The 20289-nt window shown below is 48.2% G+C and overlaps 1 protein-coding gene across 1 annotated transcript in view; it reads left to right on the top strand.

Annotated features, from left to right (window-relative positions):
• Window positions 1-12031, top strand: part of LOC139317666 (histone deacetylase 5-like) — a 292699-nt gene extending 280668 nt beyond the window's left edge. Inside the window, exons 16-17 of the mRNA XM_070944746.1 lie at window positions 11757-11864; window positions 11972-12031. Of these exons, the coding sequence (XP_070800847.1) occupies window positions 11757-11864; window positions 11972-12031 (168 nt within the window). The remainder of the gene's footprint in view (window positions 1-11756; window positions 11865-11971) is intronic.
• The last annotated feature ends 8258 nt before the right edge of the window (window positions 12032-20289 follow it).

Here is a 20289-nt window from a genome sequence, read left to right on the forward strand (position 1 = left end):
CCCAGTTCCCGTTGCCGTTGTCGTGAATGTTTTTGATGTTGTTGGTTCTCAGTTGTTTGTGGTCGTTGTTGTTGTTGACTCTTGTCAGGTCGTTGTTGTTGTTGGCCGACCTCAACGGGGTGGTGCAGGACTCCCTCGCCTGGGTGGTGGAGGCCCTCCTTGGCGGGGTGGTGTCGGCCTACCTTGCCGGGGTGGTGGTGACTGCCCTTGCCGGGGTGTAGCGGGCCTGCCTCAATGGAGTGGTGGAGGTCTCCGTCGCCGGGGTGGTGCAGGCCGACCTCGCCGGAGTGTTGCAGGATTCCCTCTTCAGGGTGTCCCCAGTCTACTGTCAGGCGGTGGTGGAGGTCTCCCTCGCCGGGGTGGCGCAGGCTGACCTCGCCGGGACATTGCGGGACTCCCTCTTCCGGATGTCCCCGGTCTACTACCTTGTTGTGATGACGGTCTCCCTCGCTGGGGGGTTGCCGGCCGGTCTTGCTGGGGTGTTGCGGTTCACCCCCTTCAGGATGTCACCGGTCTACCTCCCGGGAATGCCGCTGGCTCGTCTTGCTGGATCATTGGTGGCCTACCTCATCGGGGTGTTGCAGTCCTACCTCGATGGGGTGTTGCAGGTCTACCTCGATGGGGTGTTGCAGGTCTACCACACCAGGGTGTTGCAGGTCTACCTCGTCAGGTTGGTTTCATCCTACTTCCCTCCACCTTTTCCGGAGCTGGTCGATGTGACGTCTACAGACCTGTCCGTCTTCCAGCTCCACTCTGTAGGACTTTGGGCCGGTTATGCTTTCTATCTTCCCCTTCAGCCATTTCAGAGAACCGTGAAAATTGAGGGCAAATACCGGATCTCCTATGGCGAAGGCGCGAAGCGGGCGGCTGGCGGTTGTTGGCACCTCTGGGTTGTACTGGGGGTGCAGCCAGTCCAGGGGTGACTGTAGTCTTCTGCCCATCAATAGTTCTGCTGGGCTCTTGCGGGTGGTGGCGTGTGGCGTGATGTGCTGGGTGAGGAGAAAGTTGTCGATTCTTTCTTGCCAGTCGCCCGTGCCCATTTTGGTGAGTGCCTCCTTGATGAGCCTCACCATTCTCTCCGCCTGTCCATTCCCAGCCGGTCTGTAGGGCGCTGAGAGGGCATGACGGATGCCCAGTCCAGCCAGGAACTCTTCCATGGGTTTGGACGTAAGTTGGGGACCGTTGTCGGAAACTAGGACATCCGGCAGCCCGTGGATTGTGAACAGCCACCAGAGTGCCCTGATTGTTGCTTCTGATGTGGTGGATGCCATGGGAACTACCTCTAGCCACTTTGAGAAAGCGTCCACAACTATCAAGAGGTACTTCCCTTGCATCGGGCCCGCGAAGTCAATATGGATCCTTGCCCAGGGGCTGCTTGGTGTCTCCCACTCCGACGGTTGGGCATGGGGAGGCGCGGGACATACCTCTTGGCACGGGTCACATCTGGAGACCCATTCTTCGATGTCCTTGTCCAGGGATGGCCACCAGACGTAACTCCGTGCCAGCCCCTTCATCCGCACGATGCCCGGGTGCCCGTTGTGGAGGGTTTCCAGCTTCTTCCGTTGCAGGGCGCTGGGAATCAGCACTCTGTCTCCCCATAGGAGGCAGCCTTTCATGGTGGACAGCTCCTGCTGCTTCCTGATGAATGGGCTGAATTTTGATCTGTCCCCGTCCCCACACACACACAACACAGCCAACCGAGGGTTAAGGAAACACTTTGGAACGCACCCAGTTCTTATCTCCCTCTTGGCAGCGATAGACACACTGTCTGCCAAGGGACTTTATTTTCACAAACAGACAGATAAGATACAAACGTTCAAGAAAGTCCAAACAGAAATAATATTCCTCCCAGCAGTTCCGGACGAGGCTTTAGTGACTGTCCAAGGTTTTGCTTTGTTCGTCACAAGGATCCTTTGACCACTACCCTCTATTATATAGTCTCTGGGGTGTGGTCCAGTGACTCAGTTCTAATCCCTAGCACGCCTCCTAAGCTGCTGCAAACGTTTATCATGCCTTCGGAGGCGTGCGTCCAGGAATGATGTTTCATTATCACTTTGATTCGAATCAGCTGTCTCCTCTCCCTCGACCGGCACTTGAGACAATGCCAGAGGGGAGGGGCCTGGAGAGGGAGGCCTGGCTGACTCCTCTTCCTCATGCTCGGAGCTTTCTTCCTCCGATGGGACAGGCTCAGAGGGCGGGGCCACAACACTATCCCCCACCGCAGGGCCCTTCCCCCGGGTCTGACGGTTGGGATGGGGTCGGGACGGGAACTGTTCGTGGAAAGCCCGCACCAGGTCAGGGGCCTGAACGGCAGATGCGTCCACTCAGGTGAAATCCTCGGGCCCGTACCCCTTCCAGGCGATGAGGTATTGGAAGCGCCCCTTCAGCCAACGGGAGTCCCGGATACTGTCCACCTCGTACGTCGAGGCTTCGTCCTCGTCGGCTGCGGCTGGGGGGGCAGGTGTCGGCGGGCGGCGGAGATGGCTCGCGGGGGCCTCAGGGACCAGGAGGGACCGATGAAAAACAGGGTGGAGCCGCATGGAGCGGGGTAGAGTCAACCGGTAGGCCACCGGATTGATGACCGCCTCGATAGGGAAGGGACTGATAAAGCGTTGGGCCAGTTTCCTTACCGGCCGGTCCGTGGGGAGGTGTTTTGTGGACAACCACACCCGATCTCCGACTTCCAGTGGTCGCGTCGCCCGGCGGGCGCGATCGGCGAACCGTTTATAATCCTCTTTCGCCCGGATCAGCTGCCGCCGCACCAGTTGCTGCACCGCCTGCAGCTCCGAGAGGAAGTCCCGGGTCTCGGGAACAGGGGAGTCCATGATGGTCAACGGGAAAAGCCGTGGATGGTATCCGACGTTGGCATGGAACGGGGTCATCTAGGTGGAGGTGTGTTGGGAGTTATTAAAGGCGAACTCCGCCAGGGGAAGGTACTCGGCCCAGTTGTCCTGCTGCTGGTTGACGAAACAGCAGAGGTACTGCTCCAGTATGCCGATGACCTTCTCCGTGCCCCCGTCAGTCTCCGGATGGTGTGACGACGACAGGCACACCTGCACCTCCAGCGCGGCCATCAGGCTTTTCCAGAAGCGGGCCGTGAACTGGGCCCCGCGGTCCGAAACCACCCGGTCCGGCAGGCCGTGGAGGCGGAAGATATGTTGCAGGAACAGGCGAGCCGTGGTGCGGGCCGAGGGCAGGCCGCGGCACGGGATGAAATGTGCCATCTTCGTGAGTGCATCCACCACCACGAGGACGGTCGTGTACGTAGCGGACAGGGGCAGGTCTGTCAGGAAGTCCATGGAGATGGCTCCCCACGGTCTCTCCAGTGTCGGCAGCGGCTGGAGGAGTCCGGGAGGGGGGCCGGAGGCGGCTTTGGCCTGTCGGCACGTCACACAGGACGTCACGTAGGCGTGCACGTCGTGCCGTACCCGAGGCCACCAAAAAGTCCGCGTCACCAGGTTCAAAGTCTTAAAGAAGCCGAAGTGCCCCGCCGCGGGGTTGTCATGGCACTGGTTCATGACGAGGGCTCCGAGCGGACTCGTGGGCACGTACAGCCGACCCCGGTGTCTGAGCAAGCCCTCCTCCACGGTCCATGGGGACGCGGGGCCGACGTCCGCTCTCCGCTGCTGCGACCAGTCGTCCCGTCGCTGCGCTTCCAGCACCTGAGCCCGCAGGTCCACCGGTTCCTGGACCGCGGCCAAGGAGTCCGCTGGCAGCACCGTCCGGGGGGGAAGGGAGTCCTTGGGGCAAAACTATTCCGGCTTACGGGATAGCGCGTCCGCCCTCTGGTTGAGGTTGCTCGGAATGTATGTGACGTGGAAGTTGAACCGTGCGAAAAACAACGACCACCGGATCTGCCGCTGGTTCAACTTCCGGGCTGTGGTGAGGTGCTCCAGGTTCCGATGGTCCGTCCGCACCTCCACCTGGTGTCGGGCCCCCTCGAGGTGATGTCGCCAAGCCTCGAACACGGCCTTGATGGCCAGCAACTCCTTTTCCCAGATGGTGTAGTTGTGCTCGGAAGGGTTGAGTTTCCGGGAGTAGTATGCGCAGGGAAAAAGAGGGCCGCCATCCACCGGAGCCTGTAGCAGCACCGCCCCAATCGCCACGTTGGACGCGTCCGTCTCCACCACGAACGGACGGTGTGGATTGGGGTGCCTCAGGACTGGCTCCGTGAGGAAGGCCTGCTTGAGGACCTCGAAGGCCTGCTGCTGCGGGGGCCCCCACTGGAACGGGACCTTCTTCCAAAGGAGCTGGGTCAACGGCAAGGTCAGGGTGGCGAAGCCCGGGATGAAGGTCCGATAGTAGTTGGCGAATCCCAACAGACGCTGGACGTCCTTCACCCGACGCGGGGGTTCCCAACTGCGCAAGGCCTCCACCTTGTGCGGGTCCATCGCGATGCCCTCAGGGGTGATGATGTGCCCGAGGAACTCTATGGAAGTCTGGAAGAAGTAGCATTTCTCCAACTTCGCATAGAGCTGGTGCTCCCGCAGGCGCTGCAGGACCTGGCGGACATGCTGGAGGTGACTTTCCGGGGTCCGGGAATAGATCAAAATGTCATCCAAGTAGATCACCACGAACCGATCCAGCATGTCCCGGAACACATCGTTCATCAAGTGCTGGAAGACCGCGGGGGCGTTGGTCAACCTGAACGGCATGACGGTATACTCGAAGTGTCCGTACCGCGTGCCGAACGCCGTCTTCCACTCGTCCCCCTCTCTCACGCGCACCAGGTTGTAAGCCCCTCGGAGATCGAGCTTAGTGAAGATCGAGGCCTCCCGCAACCTCTCCATCAGCTCCGGGATCAGCGGCAGGGGGTAGCGATTTCGCACTGTGATGGCATTCAAGCGCCGGTAGTCGCAACACAGGCGCAAGTCCCCCGTCTTCTTTTTAACGAAGAGGACCGGGGCCGAGAGCGGGGAGGTCGAAGGCCGGATGAACCCACGGGCCAGGTTCTTTTCCAGAAAGTCCCGTAAGGCGGCCAGCTCGGGCTCCGACATGGAGTACAGGCGTCCCGATGGCAGGGGCGCGTTGGGCATTAGGTCCACCGCACAGTCGTAGGGTCGGTGCGGGGGGCAAGCGGTCCGCCTCCTTCTCGCTGAACACGTCGGCGAAGGGCGTCAGCTCCGGAGGCAAGGAGACGTTTGGGGCAGAGATGTCCTGGCCGGCGCAGGTGTGGCGAAGGTGGTCGACACACTGCAGGCTCGGGAACGAGATGGCGTTTCTCGACCACGCCACCTGAGGGTCGTGCGCCCGAAGCCAGGCCATCCCCAGGACCAAGGGAAAGTGCAGATCCGCCGTTACGTAAAACTGGATCGCCTCCTCGTGGTTCCCAATGGCGAGGCGCAAGGGCTGGGTAGTGGTTTTGATGGGCCCCGCCACGAGTTCCTGCCCATCTATAGTTTCGACCCTCAACGGAGGGTCCACTGGAACCAAGGGGACTTTGTAATGGGCCACAAAGGCCTGGTCCATAAAGTTCGTGGTGGCCCCCGAGTCCACCAGCGCGTGCGCTTGGAGCCCCTCCGACCGGTTAGCCAACAACACCCGGGTGTTCAAAATCAGGTGCCGAGGGGGCTCACAGTCCACAGCCGCCAACTCCGGCGGGGCATGGTCACGTGCCTGACCCAGAGTTTCCCCTAGGCCAGGCCTGGCCCGTTTCCGGCTGGTCACGCCGAGACTCCGGAACAGGCTTGAGCGGTCCACTCCGCTTCCGGGGACACGAGGCGGCAAAATGTCCCGCCTCGCCGCAATAGAGGCACAACCCCCCTTGATGTCTCCGCATCCGCTCCTGGGCCGTCAGTTGAGGTCTGGCTGCTCCAAGCTCCATGGGCTCCTCAGCCGTCGCCACAAAACGCTGTGCGGTCCGGAGCGCTGTCGGTGCGAAACGCGGGGGTGCCGACGCTGTCGATGGTTCCGGAAGAGCCCGACGGGGCCGTCGCCGTTGCAGGCGGGCGTCGATGCACAGGCATTGGGTCACCAGCGCGTCGAGGGTCGGTGGCGCCTCCACACGAACCAGCTCGTCCTGCATCTCGTCGGAAAGGCCGTCCTGGAAGGCGTCCATCAGCGCCACCTCATTCCAAGCCGAATCCTGGCCTAGCAGTCGGAACTCTGCAATATAGTCCTGCAGGGGGCGCTTGCCTTGGCGGAGGTCCTTGATGCGCCTCGCTGCCGTCTGCACCCGGAGGGGATCCTCAAACATGGTGCGCAGGTGTTGTAAAAAGCCCTGAAATTCCAGGAGCAAGGGGCTATCTTGCAACAACAGGGGCGTGGCCCATCGGGCGGCAGTGCCAGAGAGGGAGCTGATAACAAATGCCACCCGAGCCCGGTCATCCGGAAAATCCTCCGGCCTCATCGCCATAAACAGTTGGCATTGTCCCAAGAAGGCCGGAAACATCTCCTGCTGCCCAGAAAACCTATCTGGCACGTTCACTGGGCATCTCGGACGGGGAGGGGGAGGAGGTGGAGCTGCAGGAGCATTTCCCAAAGCAAGTTGGGCAGTTAGCTGTGCTACTTGCTGTTGCAGAAGCTGATTGGCCTCCAGCATCTGCTGTATCTGCTGCTGCAGCTGTTGGTCCATCGTGGGTTAACGATGGAGTATGGGGTGACGAACAAGATGATCTGTCCCCGTCCCCACACACACACAACACAGCCAGCCGAGGGTTAAGGAAACACTTTGGAACGCACCCAGTTCTTATCTCCCTCTTGGCAGCGATAGACACACCGTCTGCCAAGGGACTTTATTTTCACAAACAGACAGATAAGATACGAACGTTCAAGAAAGTCCAAACAGAAATAATATTCCTCCCAGCAGTTCCGGACGAGGCTTTAGTGACTGTCCAAGGTTTTGCTTTGTTCGTCACAAGGATCCTTTGACCACTACCCTCTATTATATAGTCTCTGGGGTGTGGTCCAGTGACTCAGTTCTAATCCCTAGCACGCCTCCTAAACTGCTGCAAACGTTTATCACGCCTTCGGAGGCGTGCGTCCAGGAATGATGTTTCATTATCACTTTGATTCGAATCAGCTGTCTCCTCTCCCTCGACCGGCACTTGAGACAATGCCAGAGGGGAGGGGCCTGGAGAGGGAGGCCTGGCTGACTCCTCTTCCTCATGCTCGGAGCTTTCTTCCTCCGATGGGACAGGCTCAGAGGGCGGGGCCACAACAGAATTTCTCTGCCGTCTTCTCCGTTGGCCAGCCCCGCAGGACCCATGATTTAACTTGTTTGAGGGTTGGGTCCTTTTGGGTATGGGCTGCCACGTCCGCAGAGGTTACTGGGCAGGCTTTGTCGTCATCAATGTGGAAGAGCCTGAGTGTGGGGGCTGGGTCTTCCACTGGGTCTTTGGACAGGCATCTGCTTAAGGCATCTGCGTTTCCTATGGACTTGCCGGGTTTGTGTACCAGTCTGTAGGAATACCCGGCTAGGAAAATCGCCCATCTCGTCATTCTGGGTGACATGAATGTTGGAGTCAGTCTATCGCCCGCGAGTAGTCCCAGCAGAGGCTTGTGGTCTGTGATGATGGTGAAGCTTCTGCCGTAGAGGTACTTGTGGAAGCGCTTGGTGCCTGCGACGATGGCCAAGGCTTCCTTGTCCAGCTGGCTGTAGTTTCTTTCTGCGCTGGACATTGTCTTCGAAAAATAGGCGATAGGTGCTTCAGAGCCATTTGGAAGTTCATGGCTGAGCACGGCTCCGACCCCGTAGGGTGATGCGTCGCAGGTCAGCCTCAGGGGAAGCGTCTCGTGGTACTGCATGAGTACGCTGTCTGAAGAGAGCAGTCTTTTAATGGCTCTGAATGCTGCTGTCGAGCCCCAGATGGGTCTCGCCATTGTTGGGGAGGCAGATGAGAAGGGGCCGAGCGGCTGTAAACTCCGGTGACGTGAGCGGTTCCAGAGCGGTTGGGTGGACAAGCCGAGAGATGCTTCCTCTTCTTCCTCCCATTTCCAGGGAGCCGCTTTCCCCAGCAAGCGATGGAGTGGCTCAGCAGTCGTGGCTTTCTGTTTTAGGAAAACACTATAAAAATTGAGTAATCCTAAGAAAGCCTGAAGCTCTGCTTTGTTTTTGGGGCTGGGAGCTTCATGAGTGGCCTTAACTTTATTTTTGGTGGGGTGGATGCCCGTGCCATCAATGAGATAGCCCAGGAACTCGACCTCCTGGACTCCAATGATGCACTTGTCTCTCCTGACTCTCAAACCCTTCGCCTTGAACCGCTGCAGGACAAGCCTGAGCTGCTCAATTAGTTGGGCTTTTGAATCCCCGGAGATCAAAACATCGTCGAAGTACGGCACCACCCCTGGAATGCCTTGGAGAAGGTGTTCCATCATTGATCGGAAGATGCCTGGGGCTGCGCTGACTCCAAATTGGAGGCGGTTACATTTAAATGCGCCCCTATGGGTGACAATTGTTTGAGCCTCAGCTGTTTTTTCGTCCACTGGCAGTTGCTATTAAGCCTGGGCCAGGTCCAGTTTAGCGAATATTGACCCGCTCCCAAGTGAATGCAACAGATGTTGCACCACTGGAACTGGGTACGTGCTCTGCTGCAACGCCTTATTGATTGAACATTTATAGTCAGCGCAGATGCGCACAGATCCATCATGCTTCATTGGGGTCACAATGGGGGTCTCCCATGTCGCATGATCGATCGGTTCCAATATGCCCTGGGCAATTAATTTGTCCAGCTGGGCATCTACCTTGGGCCGCAAGGCGAATGGAACCCGGCGAGGCTTGAGTCTAATTGGTGTGATTGTTTTGTCTAAATTGAAAGAGATGGGTTTTCCCACAAATTTCCCCAGCTTACCATTGAAGACTTCCTTGAACTCTTTGATGATGTTGTCGAGCTCATCCTGGCGAATTTGATGGATCCCTCCAATTGAGAGCCCTAATGGCTTGAAGCACTCCACTCCCAACAGGTTCGGGTGGCTGTGCTCTACGATGGTGATGGGCAGGTTGCCATGGAACTTGTGGTAGGAGATCTGAAGAGAGGTTCTTCCCAGGACTCCTATGGGATTCCCTCCAAAATCCACGAGCCTCGATCGCAGGTGTTTCAGATCCTTCTTGCTGAAGCTGGGTTTCAATCGCTTCAGCTGATGCCAGTCCATTATGGAGTAGATCGATCCCGAGTCTACCTCCATTGAGCATGGCGTCCCTTCCATGTGCACGGTCACATGGAATTTGGTGGCGCTGTCGTCATTGGTGTGAGCGATGGTCGTCTGATGGACTGACCCGCTCCTGAAGGATTCATCTTCACTGCGTCTGGGTTGGAAAGAGGACCATTTAGATGATCTTTGGTAATCTTTCTGAATTTTGCGGTTCCGGTGCTTGGGTGGTTCTGGGGCCGGGTCTGCGGCTCTGCAGGCCTCTGCGATGTGCCCCCTCTTCAGGCAGCATCTGCAGGTGGCATCTCTCCATCGGCAAGTGGCCCTTGCATGGTCTCCTCTGCAGCTGACGCAGCGCTCTCCCTGGTCGCCATTTTGTGCGGTTTTCTGCCTTGGGGGTCTGGAGACCTTGTGGACGGCCATTCCCTCATCGGACTCTGATGCAGTGGTGGAGTCATCAGTGGAACTTTGGGGAGCCTTCTGTATCTTGTGGACCACTTTAGCCTTCATCATTGCGGCCGCTGCTTTTTCCGAAGTCTCCGCAGCCATAGCTTCCTCAATGACTTCTTTGAGCGTTATCTTCTTTCGGCTCAGGAACTTCTTTTGCAGGGCCACGTCTTTCATGCCAAATACAATGCGGTCCCTGATGGCATTATCCACATTGTCAAATTCGCAATTGGCTGCGATTTGGCGTACGGCTGCCACAAAATCTTTGATCGGTTCTCCGTCCCGCTGGTTCCTTTGTTGAAATGTGAAGCAGTTGGCGATTGGGGTGCCCGTTGGGACATAGTGTTCTTGGAGTACTTCTTGCAGGTCGGTCCAAGACATTTCCTTGATGTCCCTTGGGGCCACGAGGTCGATGGCCATCTCCAGTACCTCGGAGCCGCAGTGAGCCAGGAACAGGGCTCTTTTACGGTCGTCGTTCAGGTCCTGGTAGTTGTTGCCCCTCAGGAATTGGTGAAACCGGACCATGTAGGATCGCCATTTCTCCTTCCCGGGGTTGAATGGGGCGAGCGATACGAGCGGAGCTTGCGGCGATGCCATGCTTCTGTCGGCTTCGGTTCAGTGACTTCAGCTGAAGATCAGCTCTCTAATCGGTTGGTGCTGTGGCCCAAAATTGTCGCTGTGGTTCTTTTTTGTGTCCTTCGTCGCCAGTGTTAGATCAGGCGCAGGAAAAGAAGACGCGACCAGCGTGGTCCATTCAGCACTTTTATTTAGTGAGAACAAGACTGGCGGCTGCGCTGCCGGAGCTCTCCTTTTAAGTGCTCCCAGCAAGTCGCACCGCTCAGAGAAAGCATTTTGAATTTCCCGCCGGAGAATTAGCCAATCCCCGGTGGACGTCCTTATAAGGACATAACACAAAGAACTCCAACTATCAGGATCCAGAAGAAAAGCCTTCTCTACTGCAGCACCTGTCCTTTGGAATATCTTACCCTCTAGAGTAAGATTTGCACCCACCCTCCTATTCTTCCACAAGAACCTAAAGACCTGGTTCTGCCGGTTGGCCTGGGATCCAATGGGAGAGTTCCATGCTGGAGGTGGCTGCTGGATTGATGGCAGACTCCACCTCCCCCCCCCCTTGCTCTGTACTCTCCACCCATCCATCTTTCTGGTCATCATATTGATGTATTCTCGTTCTGTTCTTTTTCATTGTTTATTTTATTCTATTGTTTTACTTCTGTTCTGTTTACACTTTTCATTTCTTCCTTTTTATTGTTGTAAGCCTCCAAGAGTAGCCCCATGGTGACATAGGTGGCAAATAAATTTAACAAACAGACAAATAAATGAATGAATGAATGAATAATTCCTGTTGGATTTTTTGCTTCTTATCTTCATTCTACTTGCTATTGAATAACCACAAGAGTCCTATATAACAAGTGGGGGTGGGGGGCGCTCCCTGAAAGCAGTAGATAAAATGATGGATGAGGCCTCAGCTGCATCTCTCATTTTTTCCCATTTTTAAAAATTGAATGTATATCCTGCCTTTTTATCCATACAGCACTCAAAGCAGATTACAACAATTAATAATACAAATTCTAAAATGTGAAAATAAAAAGAATGTGAAAATTAGAGTAAAATTAAACATCATTATCATTAAATCCATTCTATTAACAATTTAAGTGCTTGGTGGAAAGGATGGATCTTTGCCACTTTCCTGAATCCTGCAAGAGGTGGGACCAAACTAGGGTGCATCCTTAGGGAATGTACTCCATTTTACTCCCTCTAACAGCTGTTTGCATTGGAAGAAAAGCCCACAAAGGACTGTTCCTGCATGAGTCCTCTCATTACAACACTGCTCCTATTACCAGTCAAATAGCAAGTGGTTATTTCCTTCCCTCAAGCTCTTAGTGCCATTCATAGATAGGACAAAATCTACAGGAGTGAGTGTGAGGTAGTGGTTAAGTTGTTGGCCTAGAAATGTAGAGATCTAGGTTCTTGTACACCCTCAGCCACAGAAACTCACTGAATGACTTTGGGTCAGTCACTCTCCCAACCCCAACCCTTGCAGTGTTGTGGAAAAAATAGAAGGAACAAGTAATGTGTATGAATCTGAACTAAAGGCAGGGTAGAAATTAAAGAAGGAAATGTTAAAGTCAACCTGGAAGATTTTACTCTTGAACCATTTAGCTTCTGCAAATCCTGTGATCTATAATAAACTTTCATGGCAGGTTGACAGCGACACAGTGTGGAATGAGTTGCACTCATCCAGTGCAGTCCGCTTGGCTGTTGGTTGTTTGCTGGAGCTGGCCTTTAAAGTGGCATCAGGGGAACTTAAGGTAAATTCTTCTGTGAACCCCTTGACAGAAAGTGCAATAAAAAAGGTTGTAACTAATCATAATGTAATGAACAAATTAATAAAGATATTTGACTTTTTCATCCTTAGAATGGATTTGCTGTCATTCGACCACCAGGTCACCATGCAGAGGAGTCTACTGCCATGTAAGTGTATACTACAAATGAGGGGCAAAATCTGCATTTTAGTACTGTAAAATTAATAACTTGTTACATTTTTCTAAAGCAAATTATTTTGGGGAAGTGTGATGAGTGAAGGTGCATTTTTAAAAAGCTATTTTACGTGCCTTCCTCTCAAATGAAATTATGCCTTCTTTTTCTTGAGTGGTACTGTATTGTTAGATCCTTTAATATCAGCCAAAAACTAACTTTCTTTACTTAGTCATCCCTAACCCTAAATATGTTTAGTAGTAGTAGTAGTATTCCCAGATGGTGGCATAGATTTGTCAAGAACTCCTCTTGCCAGACAAATGTTAACTCATTTTAATTGGGTAACTTCCTTAATAGATTATGAGAATACTATAGAAATAATATATTAGTTTTTGCAAAGCATTTGACAAAGTATTTCATGACATTCTGATTAGTAAGCTTGTTGAATATAGCAATAGCACTTAGACTTATATACTGCTTTACAGTGTTTTACAGCCCTCTCTAAGCGGTTTACAGAGTCAGCATATTGCCCCCAACAATCTGGGTCCTCATTTTACCCACCTCAGAAGGATGGAGGGCTGAGTCAACCTTGAGCCTGGTGAGATTTGAACTGCCAAATTGCAGGCAGCTGACAGTCAGCAGAAGTAGCCTGCAGTACTGCACTCTAACCACTGCGCCACCGCAGCTCAATATGAGTTGGATATCATGCTAATGAAGTGAATACATAACTGGCTTGAAAATCACATTTTGAAGAATGTTTCTCAATGGTTGAGGAGCAATTAGGTTAATCAGAAGTTAGAACCTGGGCCAGTCAGTAGCACTCTTCAATTATCTGAAAGGATGTCACACAGGATAAAGTTTAAAACCTCTTAATTTTCCAGAGTTTATACAATGGAACCATTTACCAAGAGAGGCAGTGGTTTTCCCTTCACTGGTTATGTTCAAGTGGAGAATGAATAGCAATCTGTCAGAGATGCTTTAATTTGGATTCTTCTACTCAGCAGAAGATTAGACTCAATGGGCTACATAGCCTCTGATTGAATGTGAGAAGCTAGTTACAGTATATGAATAACTTATATCTTAATGAAATGGGAACTAAGTGCAACTGTTTAGTTTGGAACTAACTCAACTGAAACATGATTAACACACTGCAGAATTTCAGGGTTTTAGGTGAAACAATATGCATGAGTACCAAACCTGCTACCTGTTGCCAGCCCCATTACTTAGACCAGACCAGGAAATTGACTCCACGGTAAGGCTAAAACTACCTTTGTTGAGATTAGCTATGATAACATAATCTTGCAAGTCTGCTTATGCTGTACCCACTCCCCATCCTTATATTTCCTTATACTCCAGTGAATCAGGGAGGTGTCTGCCTGAGCTACTTCTGAATATTACCTCATTTCTTGGGACCTAAAAAAATGTTTCATCCCCCTTTACTTAGGTAATGGTTCTTGCAAATTTCCATCAAGGTCATTTTCCTTACTCTCTACAACTGTGATATGCTTCAACTGTCCCCAGTCTCTTCTTAATATTGCACATGTAGTTTTCATGTTTGGACATTCCCTCTCCCCAATTTTACATACAGGTGAAACTCAAAAAATTAGAATATCGTGCAAAAGTTCATTTATTCCAGTAATGCAACTTAAAAAGTGAAACTAATATATGAGATAGACTCATTACATGCAAAGCGAGATAGTTCAAGCCTTGATTTGTCATAATTTTGATGATTATGGCTTACAGCTCATGAAAACCCCAAATTCACAATCTCAGAAAATTAGAATATTGTGAAAAGGTTCAATATTCTAGGCTCAAAGTGTCCCACTCTAATCAGCTAATTAAGCCATAACACCTGCAAAGGGTTTCTGAGCCTTTAAATGGTCTCTCAGTCTGGTTCAGTAGGAATCACAATCATGGGAAAGACTGCTGAACTGACAGTTGTGCAGAAAACCATCATTGACACCCTCCATAAGGAGGGAAAGCCTCAAAAGGTAATTGCAAAAGAAGTTGGATGTTCCCAAAGTGCTGTATCAAAGCACATTAATAGAAAGTTATGTGGAAGGGAAAAGTGTGGAAGAAAAAGGTGCACAAGCAGCAGGGATGACCGCAGCCTGGAGAGGATTGTCAGGAAAAGGCCATTCAAAAGTGTTGGGGACTTTCACAAGGAGTGGACAGAGGCTGGAGTCAGTGCATCAAGAGCCACCACACACAGACGGATCCTGGACATGGGCTTCAAATGTCGTATTCCTCTTGTCAAGCCACTCCTGAACAACAAACAACGTCAGAAGCGTCTTACCTGGGCTAAAGACAAAAAGAACTGGTCTGTTGCTCAGTGGTCCAAAGTCCTCTTTTCTGATGAGAGCAACTTTTGCATCTCATTTGGAAACCAAGGACCCAGAGTCTGGAGGAAGAATGGAAAGGCACACACTGCAAGATGCTTGAAGTCCAGTGTGAAGTTTCCACAGTCTGTGTTGATTTGGGGAGCCATGTCATCTGCTGGTGTTGGTCCACTGTGCTTCATTAAGTCCAGGGTCAACACAGCTGTCTACCAGGAGATTTTGGAGCACTTCATGCTTCCTTCCGCAGACGAGCTTTATGGGGATGCTGACTTCATTTTCCAGCAGGACTTGGCACCTGCCCACACTGCCAAAAGTACCAAAACCTGGTTCAATGACCATGGGATTACTGTGCTTGATTGGCCAGCAAACTCGCCTGACCTGAACCCCATAGAGAATCTATGGGGCATTGCCAAGAGAAAGATGAGAGACATGAGACCGAACAATGCAGAAGAGCTGAAGGCCATTATTGAAGCATCCTGGTCTTCCATAACACCTCAGCAGTGCCACAGGCTGATAGCATCCATGCCACGCCGCATTGAGGCAGTAATTGATGCAAAAGGGAGCCAAACCAAGTATTGAGTACATATGCATGCTTATACTTTTCAGAGGTCCGATATTGTTCTATGTACAATCCTTGTTTTATTGATTTCATGTAATATTCTAATTTTCTGAGATTGTGAATTTGGGGTTTTCATGAGCTGTAAGCCATAATCATCAAAAGTATGACAAATCAAGGCTTGAACTATCTCGCTTTGCATGTAATGAGTCTATCTCATATATTAGTTTCACCTTTTAAGTTGCATTACTGGAATAAATGAACTTTTGCACGATATTCTATGTTGCAATATTTTCAGGATCAGACTCAATAAAGATAATAGAAGTTAAAGATTTAAATATATTTCTCTTTAATCATAATAGGCATTCTATATTCGCTGAATATTCAAGATAGAAGCAAGGAAAATAGGGAGGATGGCTCCTTTTATATACAAGGGGTGGAGCCAGGAATGGGAGTGGTAAATTATGAATACATTAAAGTCCAAAGAATAAGTTAACCCCTGATGTTCCATATATATACATTATTTACACATTAGAGAATAAGGCATTTACATCTGACAAATCCCCCTCTAAATGCCGGTTCGTTATACAACACCAGTTACATTCAGATTCAGGACAATATAATACATATAATTTAGAAGTTAAATATTTGTGTTGTTTAGAAGGTAAGGGTTTTGTTAATATGTCAGCTAATTGTTCAGAAGTATCACAATGTATTGCTTTGATGAATCCGTCTTGAGATAGTTGTCTCACGTGCTTAAATTTTATATCAATATGCCTGGACCTTTGTCCAATTGCATCGGATCTAGATATTTCAATGGCCGCTTTATTGTCTTCATGCATAATAAATGGTAAAGTAGGTTTCTTCCAAACATCTGTGATCAAATCATTGAACCATACAAGGTTATTTGCAGCTTTAGACAAACAAACATATTCCGCTTCTGTGGTAGAAGTGGCTACCAGTTCTTGTTTACCAGTATACCAGTAAACTGGACAATCGTTCAATAGAAAAACATAACCAGAGGTACTCTTTCTGCATGATGTATCACCAGCCCAATCTGCATCAGCATAACAAGTAATTTTTGGTTCTTTGTCATTATTGGGTTCCAATATTAAACAAAAATCTAATGTACTTTTCAGATATCTTAAAATTCTTTTGACAGCTTCCCAATGATACAAGGTTGGTTTGCTAACATATCTTGACAATAAATTGAGAGGTAATGCAATATCTGGCCTAGTCCAATTAGATATATAAAGGAGTGAACCTATAACTGATCTGTAAAATGTGTTGTCTTTAAACTCAGGGGAAGATTCATCATTGTTTCTAAGAAAATCAGTTTGCATAGGTGTGTCACATGTTTTGGCATTATTTAAGTTACATTTGTTTAGGAGTTCAATGATTTTATCTTTTTGAGTAAGTTTGAATCCCCTTTTAGTTTTGTTAATTTGTACACCAAGGTATTTATTCACTCTACCTAGTGATTTCAATGAGAAGTGTTCGTTTAACTTATTTACAAAGATTTCCCTGCTTTCTTTATGCTTTCCAATATATAAAATATCATCCACATAAATTAATACAAATTCAATATGATCATTACTCTTTTTTACAAAGAAACAGTTATCAGCAGTGGTGGCGTTGAAATCCATGGTCTTAAGTACTTTTACCAAACAATCGTACCATCTTTTGCCAGATTGCTTCAATCCGTACAGACTTTTATTTAATAACCAAATTTCGTTCTTATTAGTGTATTGACTGTGTGGTGCTCTTACATATATTTCCTTATCTAATTTTGCATGTAAGTATGCAGTCTGTATGTCATATTGAAACACGTCTAGATTGAGTGCAGATGCTACTACAAGAGCTGTTTTGACACTCTCTGTTCTCACTGTGGGTGAATATGTGTCAGTATAGTCTTCTGGATATTTTTGTGCATAACCTTGTGCAACTAGTCTGGCCTTGTATAAGGTATTACCTCCTTCTAAATTCTTAATTTTATAAATCCACCTGGTACCTATAATTGTTTTATCCTTAGGTGCGATCGCAGGTGTGAATACATTTAATCCTTGTAAACTTTCCATTTCTTTTTCCATAGCTAGTTCCCATTTTTCTCTTTCTTCACGGGGAAGTTTCAATACTTCCTCATATGTATTAGGTGTTATTTGTTCTCCATCCATATGCATAACATAATCTTTGTATTTATTTGGTATTTGGTTTCTATTATTTCTAATATTTCTTTCAGGTTTGCTATGGTTGTCATGCAAATATCTGGCTTCCTTTTTTGTTAATGTGTCTGTCTTTATTTTATGCTGACTATTTGTCCAAGTTTTGGTTTTGTTCTTACTTTTGTTAATATTTTGATTTTCTGTTGTTCCTTCCTCGTAAGATATATTATCTTTGCTTTTATTAGGAAAAATTTCATTAAGGTGCAACTTAGACCAATTGGCCTGCTCATGAAACACAGCTGTTCTGGATACTATAAATTTGTTATTATTATCAATGAATCTGTACCCTTTGGTTCCAGTTTCGTATCCCATGAATCTTAATCTCCTGGATACGTTTTCTCCCTTTCTCCTCAATTGTTTAGGTATGTGCACGTCTGCAGTAACTCCAAATATGTGCATGTGTGCTAATTTAGGTTTTCTATTGTACATCACCTCATATGGTGTCTTATTCACAATACTGGACCATGTTCTATTTTGAGTGTAATTTGAATAATGTAAGGCTTCTGACCAAAATTGTTTGCCTAAACCAGCATCCTCTAATGTGCATCTAATCATGGTTTGTAGTGTGGAGTTCTTTCTCTCTGCAATCCCATTTTGAAATGCAGAAAATGGATTGGACGTGAAATGTAGCATCCCTCTATCCTTTAACCATTGGGAGAATTCTTTAGACATGAATTCACATCCCCTATCTGTCATAATTTGTTTTATTCTGATATTATGTTGTGTTTCTATGCGTCTGTAGAATTCCTTAAATTTCTGAAAGGTTTCATCCTTGTGCTTTAATGTGTAAACAAAACCATAGCGACTGTAATCATCCACTATTGTTAGGAAGTAACGTTTTCTATAGGTAATTGATGGAGTTAATGGACCAACTAAGTCCATATGTACCAAATCAAAAATATTGTTAGTTGATCTGTTAGATTTTTTTGGTCTGGGACTGGTTTTTAGTTTGGTGGATTTACATACTGAGCATTCTAAATAATTTTCACAATTTTTTATTTTTACACCTTCTGCGTGTTCAGTCATTTTTTGCACTACAGGAAAGCTTGCATGTCCTAACTTCCTATGTAAGATGTGAGCACACTCATCATGAATTGGTTTACCTATTTTTGGTTTCTTCTCATTGTGTGTAATTCTGTTATCATGAGTTATTTTACATTCATCATTGTCACTGTTACTGACATTTTCATCATCTGCTTCAATACAATCTTCCATATTTGAATCAATGTTATGTAACCATCTTTCTTTGGTTATCAGATAGGGTAGACCCCCTTTTATCATCACAGTGCCTACATTTGTTTTGTTCTTTTCTATTGTTGCTTTTCCCTTTGAGAAAACTATATTGATGTCAGATTCTCTGCTTAGTTTTATGGCACTTAGTATGTTGTGAGGTATTTCTGGTATTAATAATACCCCCTCTATTTTCCCTAAACCAGGCAAGGTCACATTTCCTCTGCCTAATACTTGAACCTTTTCTTGATTAGCTACCTTTATCACAAACTTATCTTCTGTAAATGAAGTTAATATACTTTTGTTGTTAGTGGTGTGATTTGTTGCACCAGAATCAATAAGCCAATTATTGTTCTCATCTTGTTGTGTTTTGGTGCTGTCTTGTTTATTTAGCCCATTTAGTGACCCAGATTTTCTCTCTTTTGAATTTTCTCTACCCCCTCTACTTTCTCTGTAATTTGGTGGACTTCTATATTTGTGTCTATCTGTGGAAGATTGTCTGTAATTGTATTTGCTCCTATATTCTGGCCTATGTCTCTCCCTTGGGACTTTGGGACAGTCTCTTCTACTGTGTTCCCTGGATCCACAATTGTGGCACCTAAAGGCCTCATTATATTTATCTTGAAAGACTACTTTCCTAAAAGATTTGTGTTCTGTTTGGTTACTGGAACGATTTTTTCTTGAATTGTCTTCTGCTATCAATTTGTTAGATAGACTTTCTATTGATAAATATCCCAAATTAATGGTATCTAAGTGTGACATAAAGCTATCCCATGATGGATCAAGCGAATTGATAATAACACTTTTCATAGTTTGATCTGAAATCACTTCCCCCCTCAATTGCAGCTCAGCTCTTATTTTGTTTAGATTTATCAAATGTTCACTTATAGAAACCCCTGGTTTCACTCTAGAAGAAAAGAAATCCTTAGACATTCTTGTGGTTGTGGCTACGCTATCGCTGTGAAATAGATTAAACATGCATTGAATTATTTCTGATACAGTTAGGTTTGGTTTGATGCTATGATACATTGCAGGAGACACGCTAGAAATTATTATGAAAAATGCTCTATGATGTAAACAATCTATTTTTAAAGTCCAAGGTCTTCTTGGAGGACTAGTTATAAAGAATAGTAAATTTTCTTTCATAAAAATAACCTGAAGCTGTTGGTACCACTCTTGTAAATTAATGCCATCAACTCTAAGTTTTGGGAAGTCACTGGGTAAGTTCCCCACATTATTTTGTCCATTACTTACAACCTGAGGCAGTCCGTGGTCTCTCAAGTGCAGGAAATTACAGAACGGCATTGGGATGCTTGTAACGAGTCTGCGCGGTTCTCTGGCCAGTTCAAGTCTTTCGGGGCCGTCTACGTAGTTTTGCACATGCGCGTTGCTCATTTCTTCTTTGGCGCCGTTGTGGAAGGTTCTCTCCATTTCAGCTCTCTCGATCCGCTCCTCTTCAGATGAGTCGGTCTCTGGCTCGGTTTTTGGGGTTTTGGTGATGGCGGCGGTTCTTCTCTTTCTCTTGTGTGCGCTGGCACTCGATTCTGTCTGCGGTGTAGGACGGAACCGGCATGGCTCTCTGGGCTCGGGTGTCGTCGTTTTCGAAGTCAGGATGGGAGCGTGCAGGTCTTGAGTTGTCGGTTTGATTTCTTGCTTCTTCGTTGATGTCTTGGAAATTTTTAATCTTGGCCCAAAAGCAGCAAAAAGTGTTTTCATTGCTGACTTTACTTGAGACTTTGTTAAATCGTCTTCACTTTCTGATTTTGGTTCATCTGAAGAGTTTGAGACTTCTTTTTCACTTTCTTCGTCTGATAGCGTTTTTCGCGCCAGAAATTTTGAACTGAGCGTTTTGATTGGCTCTGCTTCACTCTCTTTTGAAGTTCGTTGAAACCAAGATGGCTGCCATTCAAAA

Source organism: Pituophis catenifer, unplaced genomic scaffold (assembly GCF_029215685.1).
Source record: "Pituophis catenifer annectens isolate HBS135680 unplaced genomic scaffold, rPitCat1.0.hap2 SCAF_5, whole genome shotgun sequence".
Lineage (NCBI taxonomy): Eukaryota > Metazoa > Chordata > Lepidosauria > Squamata > Colubridae > Pituophis > Pituophis catenifer.